The 17,290-nt window shown below is 35.8% G+C and overlaps 1 protein-coding gene across 1 annotated transcript in view; it reads right to left on the bottom strand.

Moving 5' to 3' along the window:
- GC2 (golgin Putative 2) overlaps positions 1–17,290 on the bottom strand; it is a 117,261-nt gene that overhangs the window by 54,292 nt on the left and 45,679 nt on the right. Inside the window, exons 3-4 of the mRNA XM_089819040.1 lie at positions 14,184–14,294; positions 14,008–14,067 (exon numbers count right to left, since the gene is read on the bottom strand). Coding sequence (XP_089675166.1) covers positions 14,008–14,067; positions 14,184–14,294 — 171 coding nt within the window. The remainder of the gene's footprint in view (positions 1–14,007; positions 14,068–14,183; positions 14,295–17,290) is intronic.

Raw genomic sequence — 17,290 nt, 5'->3', positions numbered from 1 at the left:
GCGGTCACCCATCCCAGTATTGATCTAACTCAAGTGCGCTCAACCATAGAGTTTCCTCCAAGGTTAAGCCCTCTGAGCTTGCTACCCCATAGCAATATCACCACACAGTTGAATCCTGATAGCAATATCACAATTTGACTTTCTGATAAACATATCTACTTATCAGTAACCTGTTTTCAAAATCCAAATCACTTTATCCACTGTAGAAATAAGATTCTCACTATTGAAGTGGATACAGCCCAGATATGAATATTCCTATCTGGATAAGATCCACATATAACATTGCATATGTGAGCCATATCTATGTAGAGCAAATTGTATTCACAATAGGTTTACAGCAGGAATAGCCCAAAGTATTTCATTAGCTTTCTGAAATCCTTTTTTAATAAGTCAAGCTATTAACAAGTTTCCTATTAATAACAAATTAAGACTGACAAAAATGCAGAGTACTCAGATATTCTACATAATATTTAGTGCCCACGGCTAACAAAGTTCATAATTGTTATAAGCATACTGAAAACAGAAAGAAATAATAATATGTTCATGCTGATGTTGATAGGGCATTCAATGAAGTAATACCATTTCCATTGCCTTAGTCTCTTTTTAATAAGTGAATTTGAAGGGCTGCCACCCTTTTACAAGCTAAAGAGACAAACAGAAAAATAACAGCCAAAGTACAGCAAGAGAATAGCAAACAGAAAAGCAAAGAGACAGCCTCAAAAACAAGGAGGCCAAAAAAAACAATTAACAAAACAACCAACAGATATAATTACCACAAGATCCCACAGAGATTAGAGTTGATTAAGAGCCACAGTCACTTCCTATTCCAGAACTTCAATGTCTCTACCTTGTGGATTTTGGCTCTAGACCTTGGGCTTTCATTCCCTGAATAAAGTGGGATCTTATTTTCATTGTAACATTTTGATATCATTGGTACTGGTTTTTATGGTGTTTCTGTTGACATAAACTACCCTCCTTAAGTTGACCTTAACTTCCTAGATGTCCTTTTCCAAAATAAATATCTTTTCATCCAGCATGGTGCACAGTATTAACAATTTTTAGTCTGTTCATTTCCTCCAACACATTCCAATGGGAAGCACTTTACCCCCAACTTCCTTGGCCAATAGAGAGCTCCTAATATTCACTATACATGGATTTTAGAGTGAAGCTGTTTCAGCATTTTGCATTGATGACACAAATTCTTTATGCATATCAACAAACTTCTCAACTAGCATTGTCACAATAAGACCTACATCGTCTATTGAGGAGGAAAGGCAAGAGTTGTCTGTAGAAGCAAGGAAGAGGCCAAGGCTTATCCCCTCTACCTCTAGAAAACAACATCACCACTTGTGTCCTCGCTTCACAATTTTACCCTTTTCCTTGTGCTTACGTTTAAAGATGACTTCCTCTTCATCCTAAAACTCATTTTCAAAATCCTTCCCATCCTCAACAATCACTTTCTCATCCTTTCTAGCTGTGGATTTGGGTTTTCCCAAACCCTCTCCAACATCAAAATTCACCAATCTCCCATGTACTTTCAAGGCTCCCCTTGAGCAAATGGGTTCCACTTGATCCAAGGATTCCTTAACACAAGCCCTTCATGAAACAAGGGCTTCCTAATAAACTCCTAATGCAAATGACTATAGGAATATGCCTTGATCAAAATATATATATATATGTTGCATTAAATTAGATACTAGTGATGAAATATATTGCTTTAAAAGTTATTATTGATTCTTGGTACCTAATATTTTGTGGATTTAGATGTTATCAAGAATTTTCAATACTTTATGATTTTTCAGAATCAATCTCTACTGTTCGTAGGACCTAAACCAGAAATATCTTATATAGTGCATTATGATTGGTAAAATCATTATAAAAGTTACATTTGTAAATAGCATTCTTCAACTTAAATTGGAATTGTTGTTTTGGGGAAAAAAATCAAAATATGCCTAGAATGGGCATTACATAGAATAGCAATGTTCTCTCATATTTGATCTCTCTCCTACTTTTGAAGCTCCTAGATATTGGGTAGCTACATCTTCAGCCAAATCTTGTGCGGTAAAGAGAATTCTATACCAACTCTTATGTGGTAATAGCATTTCTCGAATCACTTTATTGAGCAATCTAGATAGATCTTGAAAGTTGAGTATGTTCTTCTCTAGCATCGTATGATGACCTAGAAAATCAAAAATATTTTGATAGAAATACCAGATTTTAGGTGGATTCCTCTTTGCGGATTTGTGATGTAGTTCATTCTACAGCATGCTGGTCCAAATCTAAACTCGCCATTGAGTTCAAGATGTCCAAGAAAATCAGTTTAGCCTTTTGATTTGTCCAAATTGGACAAGTGAAACCAAACGTACAATTATTTAAATATTGGAGGTGGTTGCCAAATTCAAAACGTAGCCACAATGTAAAAGCATTTTGGATCAAATCTAACCCTTCCATCACATAGAAAAGGCCCAAGAACCTAGGATTGACTTTCATTTCATCAAAATCCCCCTTCCCCAAGCAATTTGAGCAAGATTTCCCCGCTTTAAACCTATGCATCATACTGTAATAATCTTCACAAAATATTCCATTGGCATCATCCTTCGCACTTGTACAAGATTCATATTACAAATTTAAAAAATCTTGTGTTTTATTAAATGTTTCAAAATTCAAGATTTAATTAAAAATTTGCAGTTTGCATATCCATGAGTTGTAGGCTAAGTACCCTATACCCACACAATAAGTCATGGGCCTTGTAAGAGGTGTCACATTGTCTTTCCCTCCATGTCGACCAAAAACACGAACATAAGCCACCATCACAAGAAGCTTGCTGCCTAATAGCACTTCCTATATTCAAAAGCAGTCTGAGTGCTGAAAAACATTTTTGTGCAGGTTCAAGGAAGTTTTCTCTCAGAAACAATAGTACTCAACAATCAACAATAGTTTCATACACCCAAAAATGGATTTGGATTGTAAAAAGAATGCTCCTCCAAGGGAAAATCTTGTTTTCTACATAGATTGATGTCAACGTGACATCATCAACCCCTTCCAATTGCTAAGTACCCTATCCTAGGGCCCTACAAGAGGCCCCATGTTGCCTTCCGCTCATGTCGGCCACAAACACCAACATAAGCTACCACCAAGAGAAGCTTGATGCAAAATAGCAACTTGGTCTACACAAAATTGTTAGACTGGTGGTTGTCGTTGCGCCAAAAGATCGACCTAATAATGACCAATACAACCACAAGTCTTTACAGAAGGTTGTTAAACCATGTCACGAATCCCGAAGGAGTACTTTGGCAACTAATCCAACAATCCCTCCCTCAATATCACCCAAGGAGATTTGAACATGTGACCAAGCCCTAATACCACTTGTTAGAGTGGTGGTTCTCGTTGCACCAAAAGATCGGCCTATTAATGACCGATACAACCTAGAGACATTAGCAATTAGCCCAACAAAAACCATTTTGAGTACTTCAAATTAAGTGTATGGGTTCAAGGTAGTTTCCTCCCAAAAAAAAATTGTATTCAACAATCAACAATGGTTTCATACACCAAACAATGGTTTTGGATTTCAAAAAGAGTAATTTGTCACCTAGAAAAATTTCTATTTTCTATGTAAGTTGATGTCAACATGACATCATCAACCCCTTCCCTTAACCTGTCCCCCTCTCTATTTATGTTTTTTGTATACCTAAACTATTCTCAACCACAGAGGTTCCTTTTTGTAAGCATCTTTTTAATTTAGAGCATTATTTAACAAGTTGTGTAGTCACATAGAGGATTTTTGATGTTGGTATATATTTCTTATAGAGATTGTAGATTCCCATAGGTGTTACTAAGCAGTTCTCATTTTAGGAATTTTAAGGCCTCCATTTGGACTCCCATGGTAAAAAAAATTGTACATTTCTTTTAGAACTGCTTAACTTTTCGTGTCATTTGCAGTTGTGTATCATTTTATAGAAAAAAATGTACTTTCAATTTTAGCCCAAACATTGGCATGTACTAAGATCAAGACCACTTTGTTGTTTTCACAAGTGGCCCATTTAATCACACCAAGCATAAAATGCTAAGATCATATAGTGTTGGCAGGATCCTGTATTGAGTGAAATCAGGAGCGTAACCTTACAATGGTTGATTGCTTTCATTACTTTTAAGTGTATTCTTGCAACATGGTAGAATCAAATTGAATATCCAACTCCATATAATCATGTTTCATAGAAACAATCAATATGGAACTCTCAAATGGGAATGTTAAATTTAGCCCAGAAATAAAGATAAACAGCCATAAGGAAGAGCAGAAATACACACAAGAGACACAGGATTATCCTAGGAAAACCCTTCCAATTGAAAGGAAAAAACCCAACCACATAACAAATATATCACTTTTATTGATAAAGAAAATGTTCAAGCGTACAATTATTTTTGCTTGATACAATATATAACAAATAGAGAGACTCTTCTCATCAGAACCGAAGGTTTCTTCAATTTCCCAAAACAAATCTCTTCATATTCCAAATGCATGCATGCCTCTACGCATGACACATGTCTCTATATTTAATATTATCTCAATTATTAACACAAATGTCATCTTCAACTAAGGATGACCGTTACAGTTATAACGGTCATATTTCTAAAAATAGAGATAAAGATCTCTATCGCAGCTACAATCTTCAACACTCCCTCTTAGCAAGAGAGAGATCTTTAGTATAGCAGTCACACTTTGATGCAAAGCCTGGAAGGTTCACTCAACGTGATGACATAATGGACTCTCTCTACATGATATTCACTATGATTTCCCTCGTAAGTGAAAGAGTTATCATAGCTGTCCTGACAACTCTTTTTTTCACACGAATAAGAACTCATAATCAATAAGAAAGAATAACACCAGAATAAGATAGTTGATGTACAATGACTGAGATTCTCTCTCAACAGAAACTCCCTCTCAGTAGGGACGGCTTTGATCACCATAATAAGATAGCTAATGTAACCTCCCTCTACAGCTGAAACATCTCCCTCTGAATGCAAAGCAATATTCATCTCATTACTTCATCTTGTAACAAAGAGAGATCATAAAATCAACCCATTATATAGATTAATGCTAAAAGCATAAATAATTCTCAGTGATATGATAACAATTCATTATCAATAATACTTATCTCTAATCTCAAAATTGATATAATAGCTCTTAATTTGTGTATTACAACACTGCAATTAGTGTTTGATAGTTAGAACGGCCTTCGTTCCTTACACCTCTTTTGTAGTTATTGATTTTCAGGAAGTGATAGAATCAACCTACAATATTAATGATGCTTATAACTTGTTAAGGAATGCTTAGGTCCTTAAACAATGTCTGCAATAAAGTTCGATAAGTTGAATTTCTGTGAATTTTTGTGCCAAGAATTCATCACCTTGTCTCAGTCACTAAGAATTCATCGCCTTGTCTCAATCACTGAGTATTCAACGCCTTGAAACTTTAACATTATCAAAGAAGATCACCCAATTTTAGTAGCCCATGAGCATTTTCTTCCAACAACTTGGGCCAAAGTCTTCAAATAGAGATCGACGATTTCATCTCTGGTCATGTTTTCCTGGGGAAGCTCAACAACGATGAGCCAATGCTTGTAGTCGCAACCATCTTGCAAAATGGTCTCCTGGGGAGGCTTCTTGTTGAATTCGGGAATACGTTCAATAAACAATGATGTTGCAAACGAGCGACAAACATTGTTTCCAAGTTTTTGTTGAGAAGGAAGTTGTCGGATCAAAGTTATTCCCAAAAAAAGTTTGTCACGAAAAGCTGCACGCAGCTCTACTCTACCTTGTATGGCCTAAGCGAGCACCCTGATTGAATAAACCAAAGCCCTGTTACACAACAATTTTTCCACTTTCAAAATTACACAAAATTTCATGCAAACAACTCCAAACTGTCAGAGATTAATTACAAAATGTATGCTAAGAATGAATAGGCATGATTCCAGTAATACCAACACCATTTGATAATAAGGAGTCCAATCAATAATTATGATACCATGAAGCCACGGTATAAAGAAAAGGAAAAAGAACAGTTTGTTGTTACACCCATACATTTACCAAAAGCACACGATAGAAAATACGACTAAACCAACTAAAGAAAAAAAAGGGGACGCAAGCATGAATATTTATTTCTACTCCACAACGCATTAGACCTAAGAGGTTGCATGAAAGATAAGAGATCGACGGTTACCAAGAACTATCAACACCTTCATAACATAAATGGACAAGTAACATGAGCGGATGAAAGTGATACACGACATTAATTATACCATCAATGACTGATGAGAATATAAGGTGGCAGCAATAAGATGGAAACAGTCCATTCTGTGAATAAACAAAACAAGGTGCTGAGACTTCCAAGTCGGGAAAACACAAAGGATCCTAACCCAAAGGAGATCAACTAGCATGAGCATGAGTCTTCAAGCTTGATCGACACCAAACAAGCAATGAGATTATATAGACTTTCCTCGAAGAGGCTTCAGGCAAAGGTAAAATGGCTTCACCCATTTCCATGGTCGCAGAGTATTCACTTTGCCAAAATAATGTCTGCCCGTGCCAAATCTTTTGACAAAAAAATTGAACACGAGATCCACTAATTAATAAACATGTGAAATGAGAACTACAGATAATGCAATTTAAGCGATCAAAAATGATGAGAAATCTTTCACAGTCTGCTAGAAAAATTTAACAGAGAGCAAGAAAAAAAACATCTCATTGAATGAATAGCACCCAAAAATCTTTTGCCAAAATGTTCAAAGGCATGAAGCCAGAGTTCCACAACCTTTTTCCACATCCATTATAATCAAACTTTAATGAAACAAAGTTTGCACACCAGAATTCAACACTCTGAAACTATGGTGAGAAATAACAGAAGCCAAACATACATTCAGAGTAGAACGAACACGAAGACTCCCTTATTTTTTGTTATCTGAACCTAGCTCTGATACTACGTTAAATTTAGCCCAGAAATAAAGATAAATAGCAATAAGAGCAAAAATAGATACAAGAGACACACAAGATTACCCTGGTAAAACCCTTCCACTTGAAAGGGAAAACCCAACCACACAACAAAAATATCAGTTTTATTGATAAAGAAAATGTTCAAGCGTACAATGTTTTTCATTTGATACAATATATAACAAATAAAGAGACTCTTCTCATCACAACCAAAGGTCTCTTCAATTTCCTAAAACAAGTCTCTTCATATTCCAAATGCATGCCGCTACGCATGACGCATGACACGTCTCTATTTTTAATATTATCTCAATTATTATCACAATTGTCTTCTTCAATTGAAGATGACCATAACAATTATAACAATCATATTTCTAAAAAACAGAGATAAAGATCTCGATTGCAACTACAATCTTCAACAAGGAAAAGATCATCTAGGATATCTAAAAGAAAACATTTTCAAACCTACTAATGTTAGTGCAAAGACAATATAGAGATCAATTGTGAAAAAAAAAAAAATTGGATGCATTTGTTCATTAATCTCTATTGATTTACATTTTCACCTTAAATCATACAAAACACCTAAGGAGGCTTGAAAGGCTTTTGAAATATTATATGGTAAAAGTAACAACATTATGGGATATCAAATTGACGATGATCTTAAAAATATTGATCCTAAAGGTTTTCACCAAATCCAAGACTATCTCCAAGATTAAGCAACTATGAACCCAGCCAAAAAATTGTAAAATAAATAAGTAGAGCTTACAATTGATTCTAAATGTTTCATCCAACATTGGTAATTAGTATTCGGTATTTGTTTTCATCTTTCACACCCATTAGCTTTCTATGTAAGCTACATTTATTGAACCTAGTTTCGTTGACTTTTCAAATTGTCTAATCCAAGAATAAGCAATGTTAATTCAAATGGACCTCACAAGCATTAGTGACAATGAGTCTAAGGTACAAAAATAATTGGGAACCTAAAATGAAACAGAAGAAGAAAAAGAACAAAGTTGCACAAAGGTTTTGAATCCTCTCCCTTTCAAGGGGAGTCCTTTAAGAACAGGAAGCCCAAATGTACATATTGCAAGAAATCAAGGCATAATGAACATCAATGTTATTCAAACAAATTGATGAGTTTAAGCATCTTCCCAAGGAGAATCAAATCAATTTGCATTCAACTAAGTCAAGGGGTACAACATCTTCTTTTTCAAAGTCAAAGAAACAAAAGGGCAAGGCCTTCTTGCAATTATAAATTTGAAGTCTGAGAGGTGGATACTTGGTTTTGGTGTTTCTCATAATATGGCTTCATCACAAAATATGTTCTCTTAATTTGAATCTTGTTCATCATCACACATCCTGATGGCTATAACGCATTTATGCATGTTTGTGGGAAAAGAACTAATATCATTTAATTATGTCTATGAAACATGGTTTAATTATGTTCTTTGTGTTCCACAATTGTCAACCAATATTCTTTTTTTCTATTAGATTACAATGGTGGACAAGGAACAATTTTGAGTTCACCTCAAATTCGGTCATTTTTATCAGGATTTGCACAGCAAAGATATTGTTGTAGTTGGGGAGATTGATCATCAAGATTAAGTGCACACCTTCTCAGATGATGCATTTAATGTATGCATAAAGAATCATTATGGATATGTGAAGCCTATGGTGGAAGATCTTGTGGCCCTCATGATCAAGCAAGCAAGGAGAAAGAAGCATGATTGTTCATTCTTGTGGTGATTTGAAGAAAGGAGATTTGGCAAAGATGGACATTAGAACTATGGCACAAAAACATCTGACATTGTGATGGAAATGTCATGGATTGCACAGGGGCAAAGATTACCACACTAGCCATCTGATTGCTTTCTCACGTTCTTAGTTCCTCATCTTCAAAACCTATTCAATTTTTAAAATTCTAAATTTTAATATTTATTATTTTATAAAATTTAGAGTTATAGTTTTCTGATTTTCTCACAATGACCATTTATTTGCTATCTCAAGTTTCTAGTTACTTGGCTATAAAGAGGAAATGGTCTACTTATAGCTTCATTCACTTTGTTAAGAGGAACAAACTTACATCTAAAAGAGCAGAGAAGCTAGTTGTTGTACACAGTTTCTTGTGTATCACAGATATTAAGACACGTGGGTAGAGTCCAGTAGCATGACGAGATGTAGAGCCAAAGGATCCAGTTCAGATCAATGAGGACAAAACTGCAGCAAAAGTCGATGTCAGGCTAGTTGGTGTTCCTTTGGCGGACCTTAACAATGAGGATTTTGAGTCCAATAGTTCTAGTGATGAGGACCTTAACTTGAGGAATGATTAGAGACCTCTCATTCTTACATTTTGACATGATTTCAGATTTTGACATTTTCTACTCATTTTGATATTGATCATGATTCAACATAAATTTATATCATATCATGCTACTCTGCTCATTTTAATCATGATCTTCTTTATGATATATCATATTTCATATTTGAACAATGAGTTTTTAATCTTTGATAGAAGTTTAGAACATGATTCAAATGCTTAAATGTAACTTAGTATGTTTAAATGTTACTATGTTCAATGGTTCTTGTTTGTGTTGCAATTCTGCTATGTTCAAGTATATTGTATTTAGTAAGTTATATTAAAACATATTTTCATAATTAGCATTTCATGTTATATATGTATAGTATGCACTCCCCCCCCCCCCCCCCAACCGACGTTCCAAAATTTGGGCCTTTTTTTCCCGCACCCAAAACTCATCCCAAAGTAACCCTTGCGCCCATGTTTCACTACTATTAAATCCCACAATATGCACCTCTAAAAAACTTATCCTCAAAGAAGACCCACACTCTCAAAGAACATCTTCTCAATAAATGTTGTATTGCTCTCCTTCATCTAGTCAGTCCAAAAGCATATGGAGACTTATTACAATGTCATATAACCATAAATCCAATGTCATGCCTCTAAATCTTGTCATAACAATATGCACTCTACTTATGTCAAGCCCTAACCAAAGCACTTTGCATCCCAGTAAGGAGCAAACAAGAAACCAACAATGGTTTCCCGAAGCCATGAAACCCAAGAGTCACGGGACCATCCATGTGTAACTCTTGGCATCCCCAAAGGGGCTCTCCACATTTCCAGGATTTATGTTACATGCTAATTTTGTTAATTCTTGAAAATTTACTTAGACGTTGATATTTCAAGCTAATCCGAAAATGTTGAGTTAAATTAGTTACTCATTTTGAGTTCATATGAATGGGAATATTGGTTATTCATTATTTGTCATATGGAATGGAAAATGTTGGTTAATTATAAGCTATTACATGAATGGAAAATAGTTAGTTGATATGGTTAATAGCTATGATAACTAATTTTCATTTGAATGATGTTGAAGTATGATTTCACCAAGTTAATTCCTTTAGCATGAAGTGCAGCAATGGGGGGAAGCATTGGTAGAGAGGGAATAGGGCACGAGGGCACCAACATGCCACTAAGCTAACATGTATGACTCTAAACCACCATAGTCAAGGGAAAGCAAGCTGGGAAAACTAGATTATGCTAAGTGTCCACCATGAGCTAACTAGGTCATCAAGTCTAAAAAGATACATAAATATATATTCACTTGAACATTAAACAAAGTAAAACCAATTGTTACCTTGATATAAGAATTTGGATGCTCTGCAATACTTCTTGTGATGTCAAACATGATTTATTATGATTATACACATAGCATTTGTGTACATTTGTACGTGTTACATATATGTATATGTATGTATGTGTATATTTAAATATAACATATGTGTAAGAATACATATATTTGAATATAACATGTATGTATATGTATAAATAACACATACAAACATGTGTAAATATTACAGGTAATATTATAATAAATCATGGAAAGGATTTTATTCTTTTCCTTTTTCCTTGTGTCAAATTAAATTATTGCATGAAGTCTATCAACCTCTCATCTATTCCTTATTATTTTGGCCCTTTGCATTTTTTATTCAAGAATGTAACTCATGCTCGCCACCTTGCAAATTCTCTCATGCACGTAACTCTCCTCGGGCATAATTCCCTTGTAACCGAGCATTGCTTTATTAAGAGCAAGATCGCAGCCACTCAAAGGCTTGCTCACAAAAATACGCATGTAACTCTATACTTACGTCTGCTATATTCATCTCAGTAAAATTTCATCATATTAAGTGGTGCCATCATAGGGCACACGCTCGACATTGGAAGCTCGCAGCTTGGATCTTAGGATACAAATTGCTTGCATAAACAGCCCGTCAAGTCGTATCCTATAAATATCTTTTATTATTCCTTTTCAATTCTCAAATTCATATAGCATGATAACCAAGTTGTCAGTTTGATGTCAAAGTAAGTTTATATCTTGAATCTCTGCCAGTTGGTATTCAAACATTGTGTCTGTATTTCTTTTGCCTATGTGAGCAAACCATCGACGAATTCTAGTGGCCAAGCACAAATGGATGAGGAATGAATACATTGGCCTAGCTCAGAGCTGTGACATGTTTTTTTAAACTAGTCTTTTAATACAAATGAGGTTATATTTTCCAAAATTGAAAAAAGGAAATCTGTATAAGTTGTACGCCCTTGTACAGGGGCATTAAGTTACATATGCCTCCGAGACAAGCAGGGGAGCCCTTTGAAGTATAATAATGAACTCTTTGAAAACCATGTTATACTCTTGATGTCATTATAAAATCCCTCATGGGCAGGGAACCTTATTAATGTATAAACAGCCTGCAAATTCCATGAATAATGGACATCACATAAAAAATCATTGAGGAAGGCCGGGTATGGTCGAGACGAACGGTGTAGACCGTGAACAATGGATTGTGGGAATATACTTGCAAATTAAGAGATTGGACCAGTAACAAATTAAACATTAGACAAGGAAACTTAAGACTGAACTTGTAAATCGAGTCAGCTCATGGTGGGCAATTGGGTGTAGTCTTATTTATCAAGTCGGGTGGTGGGTGATCGGGCGCATAGTGTCCATTTAAATCCCTGGCCAAGGTAGGAATAGTGGCAAATGATGTTGTTGTGATCACTAGAGGTCGGGATAACTTGCAGTCGGATGGATAGACACTCTACAAGTGGCATGATGAGATGGTGTTCCTGTGCCTTATCTCGTGCAAAGTAGGGCCAATCTCAGTTGAGAGCAAGAGGGGGATACACTAGGTCCATAGTTGGGTGGTTAAGCCTCTAACAATGCTTCTCCTCTCCGCCAAAGCCAAGACTTGCACAAGACAGAATGGGTCTGCATTTTTAGCCTGATACAAATGTTGCAGTTGCATCTATTTCCTGTCAGTTATATGGAGTAATATTTAAATGTATCAGCTATTTAAAGATCTCTCTCTTTCCTGAAATTTAATCTTTAGTTTAATTGAATAAATGAAGGAAATCTCCTTTTGTTTAAGGCATTTCATGGAAATCAGTTAATCTGTCATAACTGTTCATCCGTGCATGTAAATATGTAAATAACTTATTTTTGAATGTTAAAATATAGGGAAATTAAGGGGTAGAGAAGATGGTTGTTACACTTTCTTATGTGGTGCCCATGCACCAAAAGAAACTTATTGCCTTTCAAAAACTTGTCCTTAAACCCACCCTTTAGCATAAATATAGTATGCATTAAAAAAACAATTTACAATCAACAATTATCCTTATTAAACACACAAGTGCTGAGCAAACGGTTTGTTTCAATATCCACCTTCGTCAATATTTCTCTATTAGAAACACCTTAAAAGGGTTATATAGTAAAAATAAATCTTCACTAACCAACATAATTCATCTATTATTTTCTATCAACATCTGCCTTGATCAAGGATTAATAGTAGTCTTCTTAGGCCCAGCACATGGTCTCTCTCTGGTTTCTTTTAAGCTTCTTAGAGTGCCCTCTCACACTAGAGGCCAACTTTCACTTGTCAAGTCGAAGATACTGAGATGGCATTGAAAGACAAGCAACCTCACAATACTATGGATAGATACAAGCTATCTAAGAGCCACTGTCACTCCTTCCTACATCAAGACAATTCAAGCACACCAAGTACACATTGCGAAGTTGTTTTCTTGCTTTCAAAAGTCAGGAAAACTTGATTTTGATTGATTAGTCATCTAGAAAGTTCATTTAGTTTGCATCATTAGTCAACTTAGTTTTCATTGATTAAACCAGATCTGCAGACAATTCAAGCACACAACCCTGTTAGGAATTGTAATTACAATACAAAATACAAGCTGAGCCCACTGCCCAAATTGCAAAGTAGTTTTCTTGCTTTTAAAAGTCAGAAAAACTTGACTTTGATTAATTAGTCATATAGAAAGTTCATTTAGTCTGCATCATTAGTCAGCTTAGTTTTCATTGATTACACGGACCCCAGATCTGCTCTAGCATCCATAAACCATTAAGCCTTTCGATATGTAATCTAGATAATCCATACATTGTGCCCCAAAAGTTGGTGAGGCCCTATATTGCAGCATAATCATGCATATGTCTAAGCCGAAGTCCTTAATTAATACAGCTCCTGCATTGAGAATACACATCATTCCAGTCTCCTCATCTCAAAGGTACATAGTCATCTTCAAAATATATGCCCTTACCTAGGGAATCTGTTTCTGAGTTTAAATGCCTCTAATGTAGTAAGGATTCAATATACCAAGTGAACATTCAAATCCATATATTGGTATATCACTTTCCCGGTTCCCCTAAATGGCCCCCAAGAAGGGTCAACGACACTGCCCCTTGATCCAACAACAGAAAAGAAAGATATCTTGATAGGGATTGACAAGGACCAAAAAGTTCAATGAGTTGAGTTGCCACCTAAATACTCTTCTCCCTTTGATATTATAAAATGCAATTAGCCTGTTAGTTTCTTTCCACTATAGAATAATAATGGTGGTCTTAGTCATATTGTAATGATGCAGTTATTCTAAGAAAAATATTAAATACAAGTACTGTGTTATGCCAGGATAGTTCTACAATTAAACAATGGAGTATTGCATACCTCTAGTTCAAGATTCCGTTGTACTGCAGCAAGGGACATGGCAAGATCTGCATTTTCTGTCTGCAATTACCACAGCTTCAGTCAAAACGTTGCAGTTTAGATGGTCTGAAATTTGAATGTGACAGATTAGACAGAAATAACAAACCACAACACACGTCTTAAGTAAAGAGCAAAACCTCTAGTGTAGCCACTCGTGCAAGTGCTTCCATTCTGGTAATATTATGGTTTTGCTTCTCCAAGTCCACAGCTTGCATTGTCTCCTTCATATTCATCTGAAGTTCCACAGCCTGAACATACCAAATAAATGTGAATATTATTCATGTTCATTGGGATAAAAGAAGATTTGAAATAAATAAATCAGAATAAAAGAATACATCAAATTATTTAACTATGTTGATGCACAGGAACACTTGAACATGTATTCTGATACAAGCATTGCAAGTTGCAAATGACAACAAAACAATATCTAAAAGTATAGAAAATCTAGCTAGCACCAAACACATGCAACTCTATGACCCATCGCAATAACATCATTCGCCTAAACCACAATAGTGGTCAGTAAACTACAAGGAAGGCAACCAGCTATCTTAGAGATTAGTGAGTGAGAATGCAGAGCCTGCTAAGATGATACTACTGAGATGAATGCCCTCTATGTTGCTTGAAGAAGTGTGGACCAGCTCAGTAGCACATTCATATAACATCAAGAATGGAATCCTTTGGAACAAGTGTTTGGAAATTTGTATCAAAAGTCTTAACAGAAATCCAAAAGCGATAGACTTCTCTATGTTCACCCTTGGCACCCTCAATGATAGCAAATAATGACAAGCTGTATCCTACTCACCCAAATACCTGCAAATGAGGAAAGATACAAAACAACTAACACTCAAGAATGAAAATATAATAGATCTAGTACAGAGGGAAACCGTCACCACACAGCATCCAAAGTTGTGTCCCATGACACTTACTCTTTAAAATAACACTATATGAGGAGTCTGACCATCTTGTCTCCATTGTGTAGCATAAAACCAATAATATTAAAATTCTAAAGCTTGAGGGACTCAATGACTTCCATGAACTAAGGACTTTATCGATAGCAATACATCACTATCACATGCCTAGGAGATATAATGACATATCAATGTCCAGTCGAGAATAGAATTTCACAAATAATAATGCCTCTTGGGATCAAAAGCTTCATGTAATTGATGCCTCTTGCTGTTGGATGATTTATCCAACACCGCCTCTAGGATTCACTATAACAGGCTACTTGCTTGCGGAACATAAAAATAACAATGCCTTGAGGACTTCATGGTACTTCACTACCTCGGCATCTTCAGGAAACACCAAACCAATCATGAAAAAGGTGTCATAGGAATAAATACAAAAGCAGATTCTTGAGTGATAATCAACATTTTGTTAATTATTGTTAGTTGGACAGCTGTTATTTCTGACCCGGAAATAGCAGTTGTATTTATGAGTAGCTTGGACAGCTGTTCGTCCTTATCTATGTATAGCAGCACTATTTATGGGTAGTTTGGACAGCTGTTTGTCCACTTGCCAAGAATTAGTAAATGGTTATTATTTACTAATTTTAGAGATTCCCTTTTGGACACCTTGCAACCAATTCTATTATTGGCTGTTGAGTTGTCTTAATCTCAGCCGTTGGTTTGATTTAATCTCGGTCGTTGGTTTACCAACGAGAGTAGTATAAAAAGGGGTCTAGGGGGCATTTGGAGAGCAAAGGAAGAAGCTTTGAAGAAGCAGTTTGCAATGTTAGCAAACAATCTTGCAGTGTTAGCAAGGGCGCAGTGTTAGCGTGGGGATAGCAGTGGGGAATATCAGCGGAAGAAATTAGGAGGTTGTCGGAGTTCTGCCAGTGAGAGGCAAGGAATTTTGTATCTCTTGATTTGCTGAAGTTTAATATAATTCCTCATCTGTAGAACTGGTTTTCCCTTAGGGGTTTTTCCAGGGACAATTTGTCCGAAAATATTGTGTTCATTGTGTTGTTCATTTCTTTCCGTATTATAAGCGAAATTGCAGTTGTGTTATTTTTCGATATTAGCTGGGAATTTATTTTCAGCAGTTTAATAATCGTTTGTGATAGGAGATTAATAATCAGTGACTGCAATAGTTGATTTTTTCACACATTTAAATATCTGTAGTCTTTTAGGATTTCAACCACGCAACACAATTCAGCTGCAATAACAAATTTGCATCAATTTTGCCATTTCTTATATGTTCTGTGACTCACGATCATCAGCAAAGGTCAGAATGCAAGGGGGCCTAAAAAGAAAAAAAACATATCCAACCAATGTTGGTACTCAAGAGGAGGAGAATGCTAACACATCAACCCAAGGACTCACTCCAAAGCCTGCTTCTGACATGGCAAAGGTTCTGCTGCATCAAATGCCTTATACAACTGTCTTGTCTAAAAATTATTATCATGTCAAATTATCATGATCCAGCATATTTTACTATTTTAAATTTTGAGAGATTTTAACCATAAGATACAAATCATCCACAAGAAATAATTTACATAAATCTTTTCTGACCATTTCTCATGTCCATCAAACAAAATTCACAACGCATGGAGACCCACAAAGCATAGAAGAACCTCTAAACAATATTAGTTCCAAGAAGAGGATGCAAGCACATCTACCCAGGGACTTCCATCCCAATGCCTACTTCAATACTAGCAAAGCTTTTGGTGCATAGAATACCTCATAAGCCTGCCTTGCCTCAATGTGGAGAAATCAAACCCTGTATGTTTCATAGTTTGATTTAATGAAGCAATTATAGGAGCATCATTTGGATATTTTTATTATTTTGTGGGATTTTAGAAATGGAGTAGGACGTGTCATCTGCAATGACCTAATTCCATGAGTGGTCTAAGAGCTGACACCCAGCAAGGTTGAGGAGTAGAGCCATTCACAAGGTCCTAGGGCAACACCAATAGTGCATCCTCGATAGCAATACAAAGTGAGGCTAAGGAGCAAAATCCCCACCACCAAATGCAAAGACCTTCATGGTGCACATTATTTTCACAGATTTTTAAAAATGCTGAATTTTCAACATGTCTTTTCCACAGACGATTGTTCCATTTCTGCCAAGTAAGGCCACAGCAGAGTTCACAGGTAAGGCCACTCACTAGGCTGTAAGAGTAGCACACAAAGCAAGGTTGGGAGGCAGTGCCTGCCACAAGGTCCTTATGCAACACCAATAGTGCACCCTCTATTACAAATTTACAATACAAGGTGAGGTTAAGAAGCAAAAACTCCACCAA

The sequence above is a fragment of the Cupressus sempervirens genome, chromosome 3 (genome assembly GCF_028749045.1).
Source record: "Cupressus sempervirens isolate cs-2001-9-10 chromosome 3, ASM2874904v1, whole genome shotgun sequence".
NCBI classification, from domain to species: domain Eukaryota; kingdom Viridiplantae; phylum Streptophyta; class Pinopsida; order Cupressales; family Cupressaceae; genus Cupressus; species Cupressus sempervirens.
Note: the sequence above shows the minus strand (reverse complement) of the source record. Positions and strands in the feature narration are given on the sequence as shown.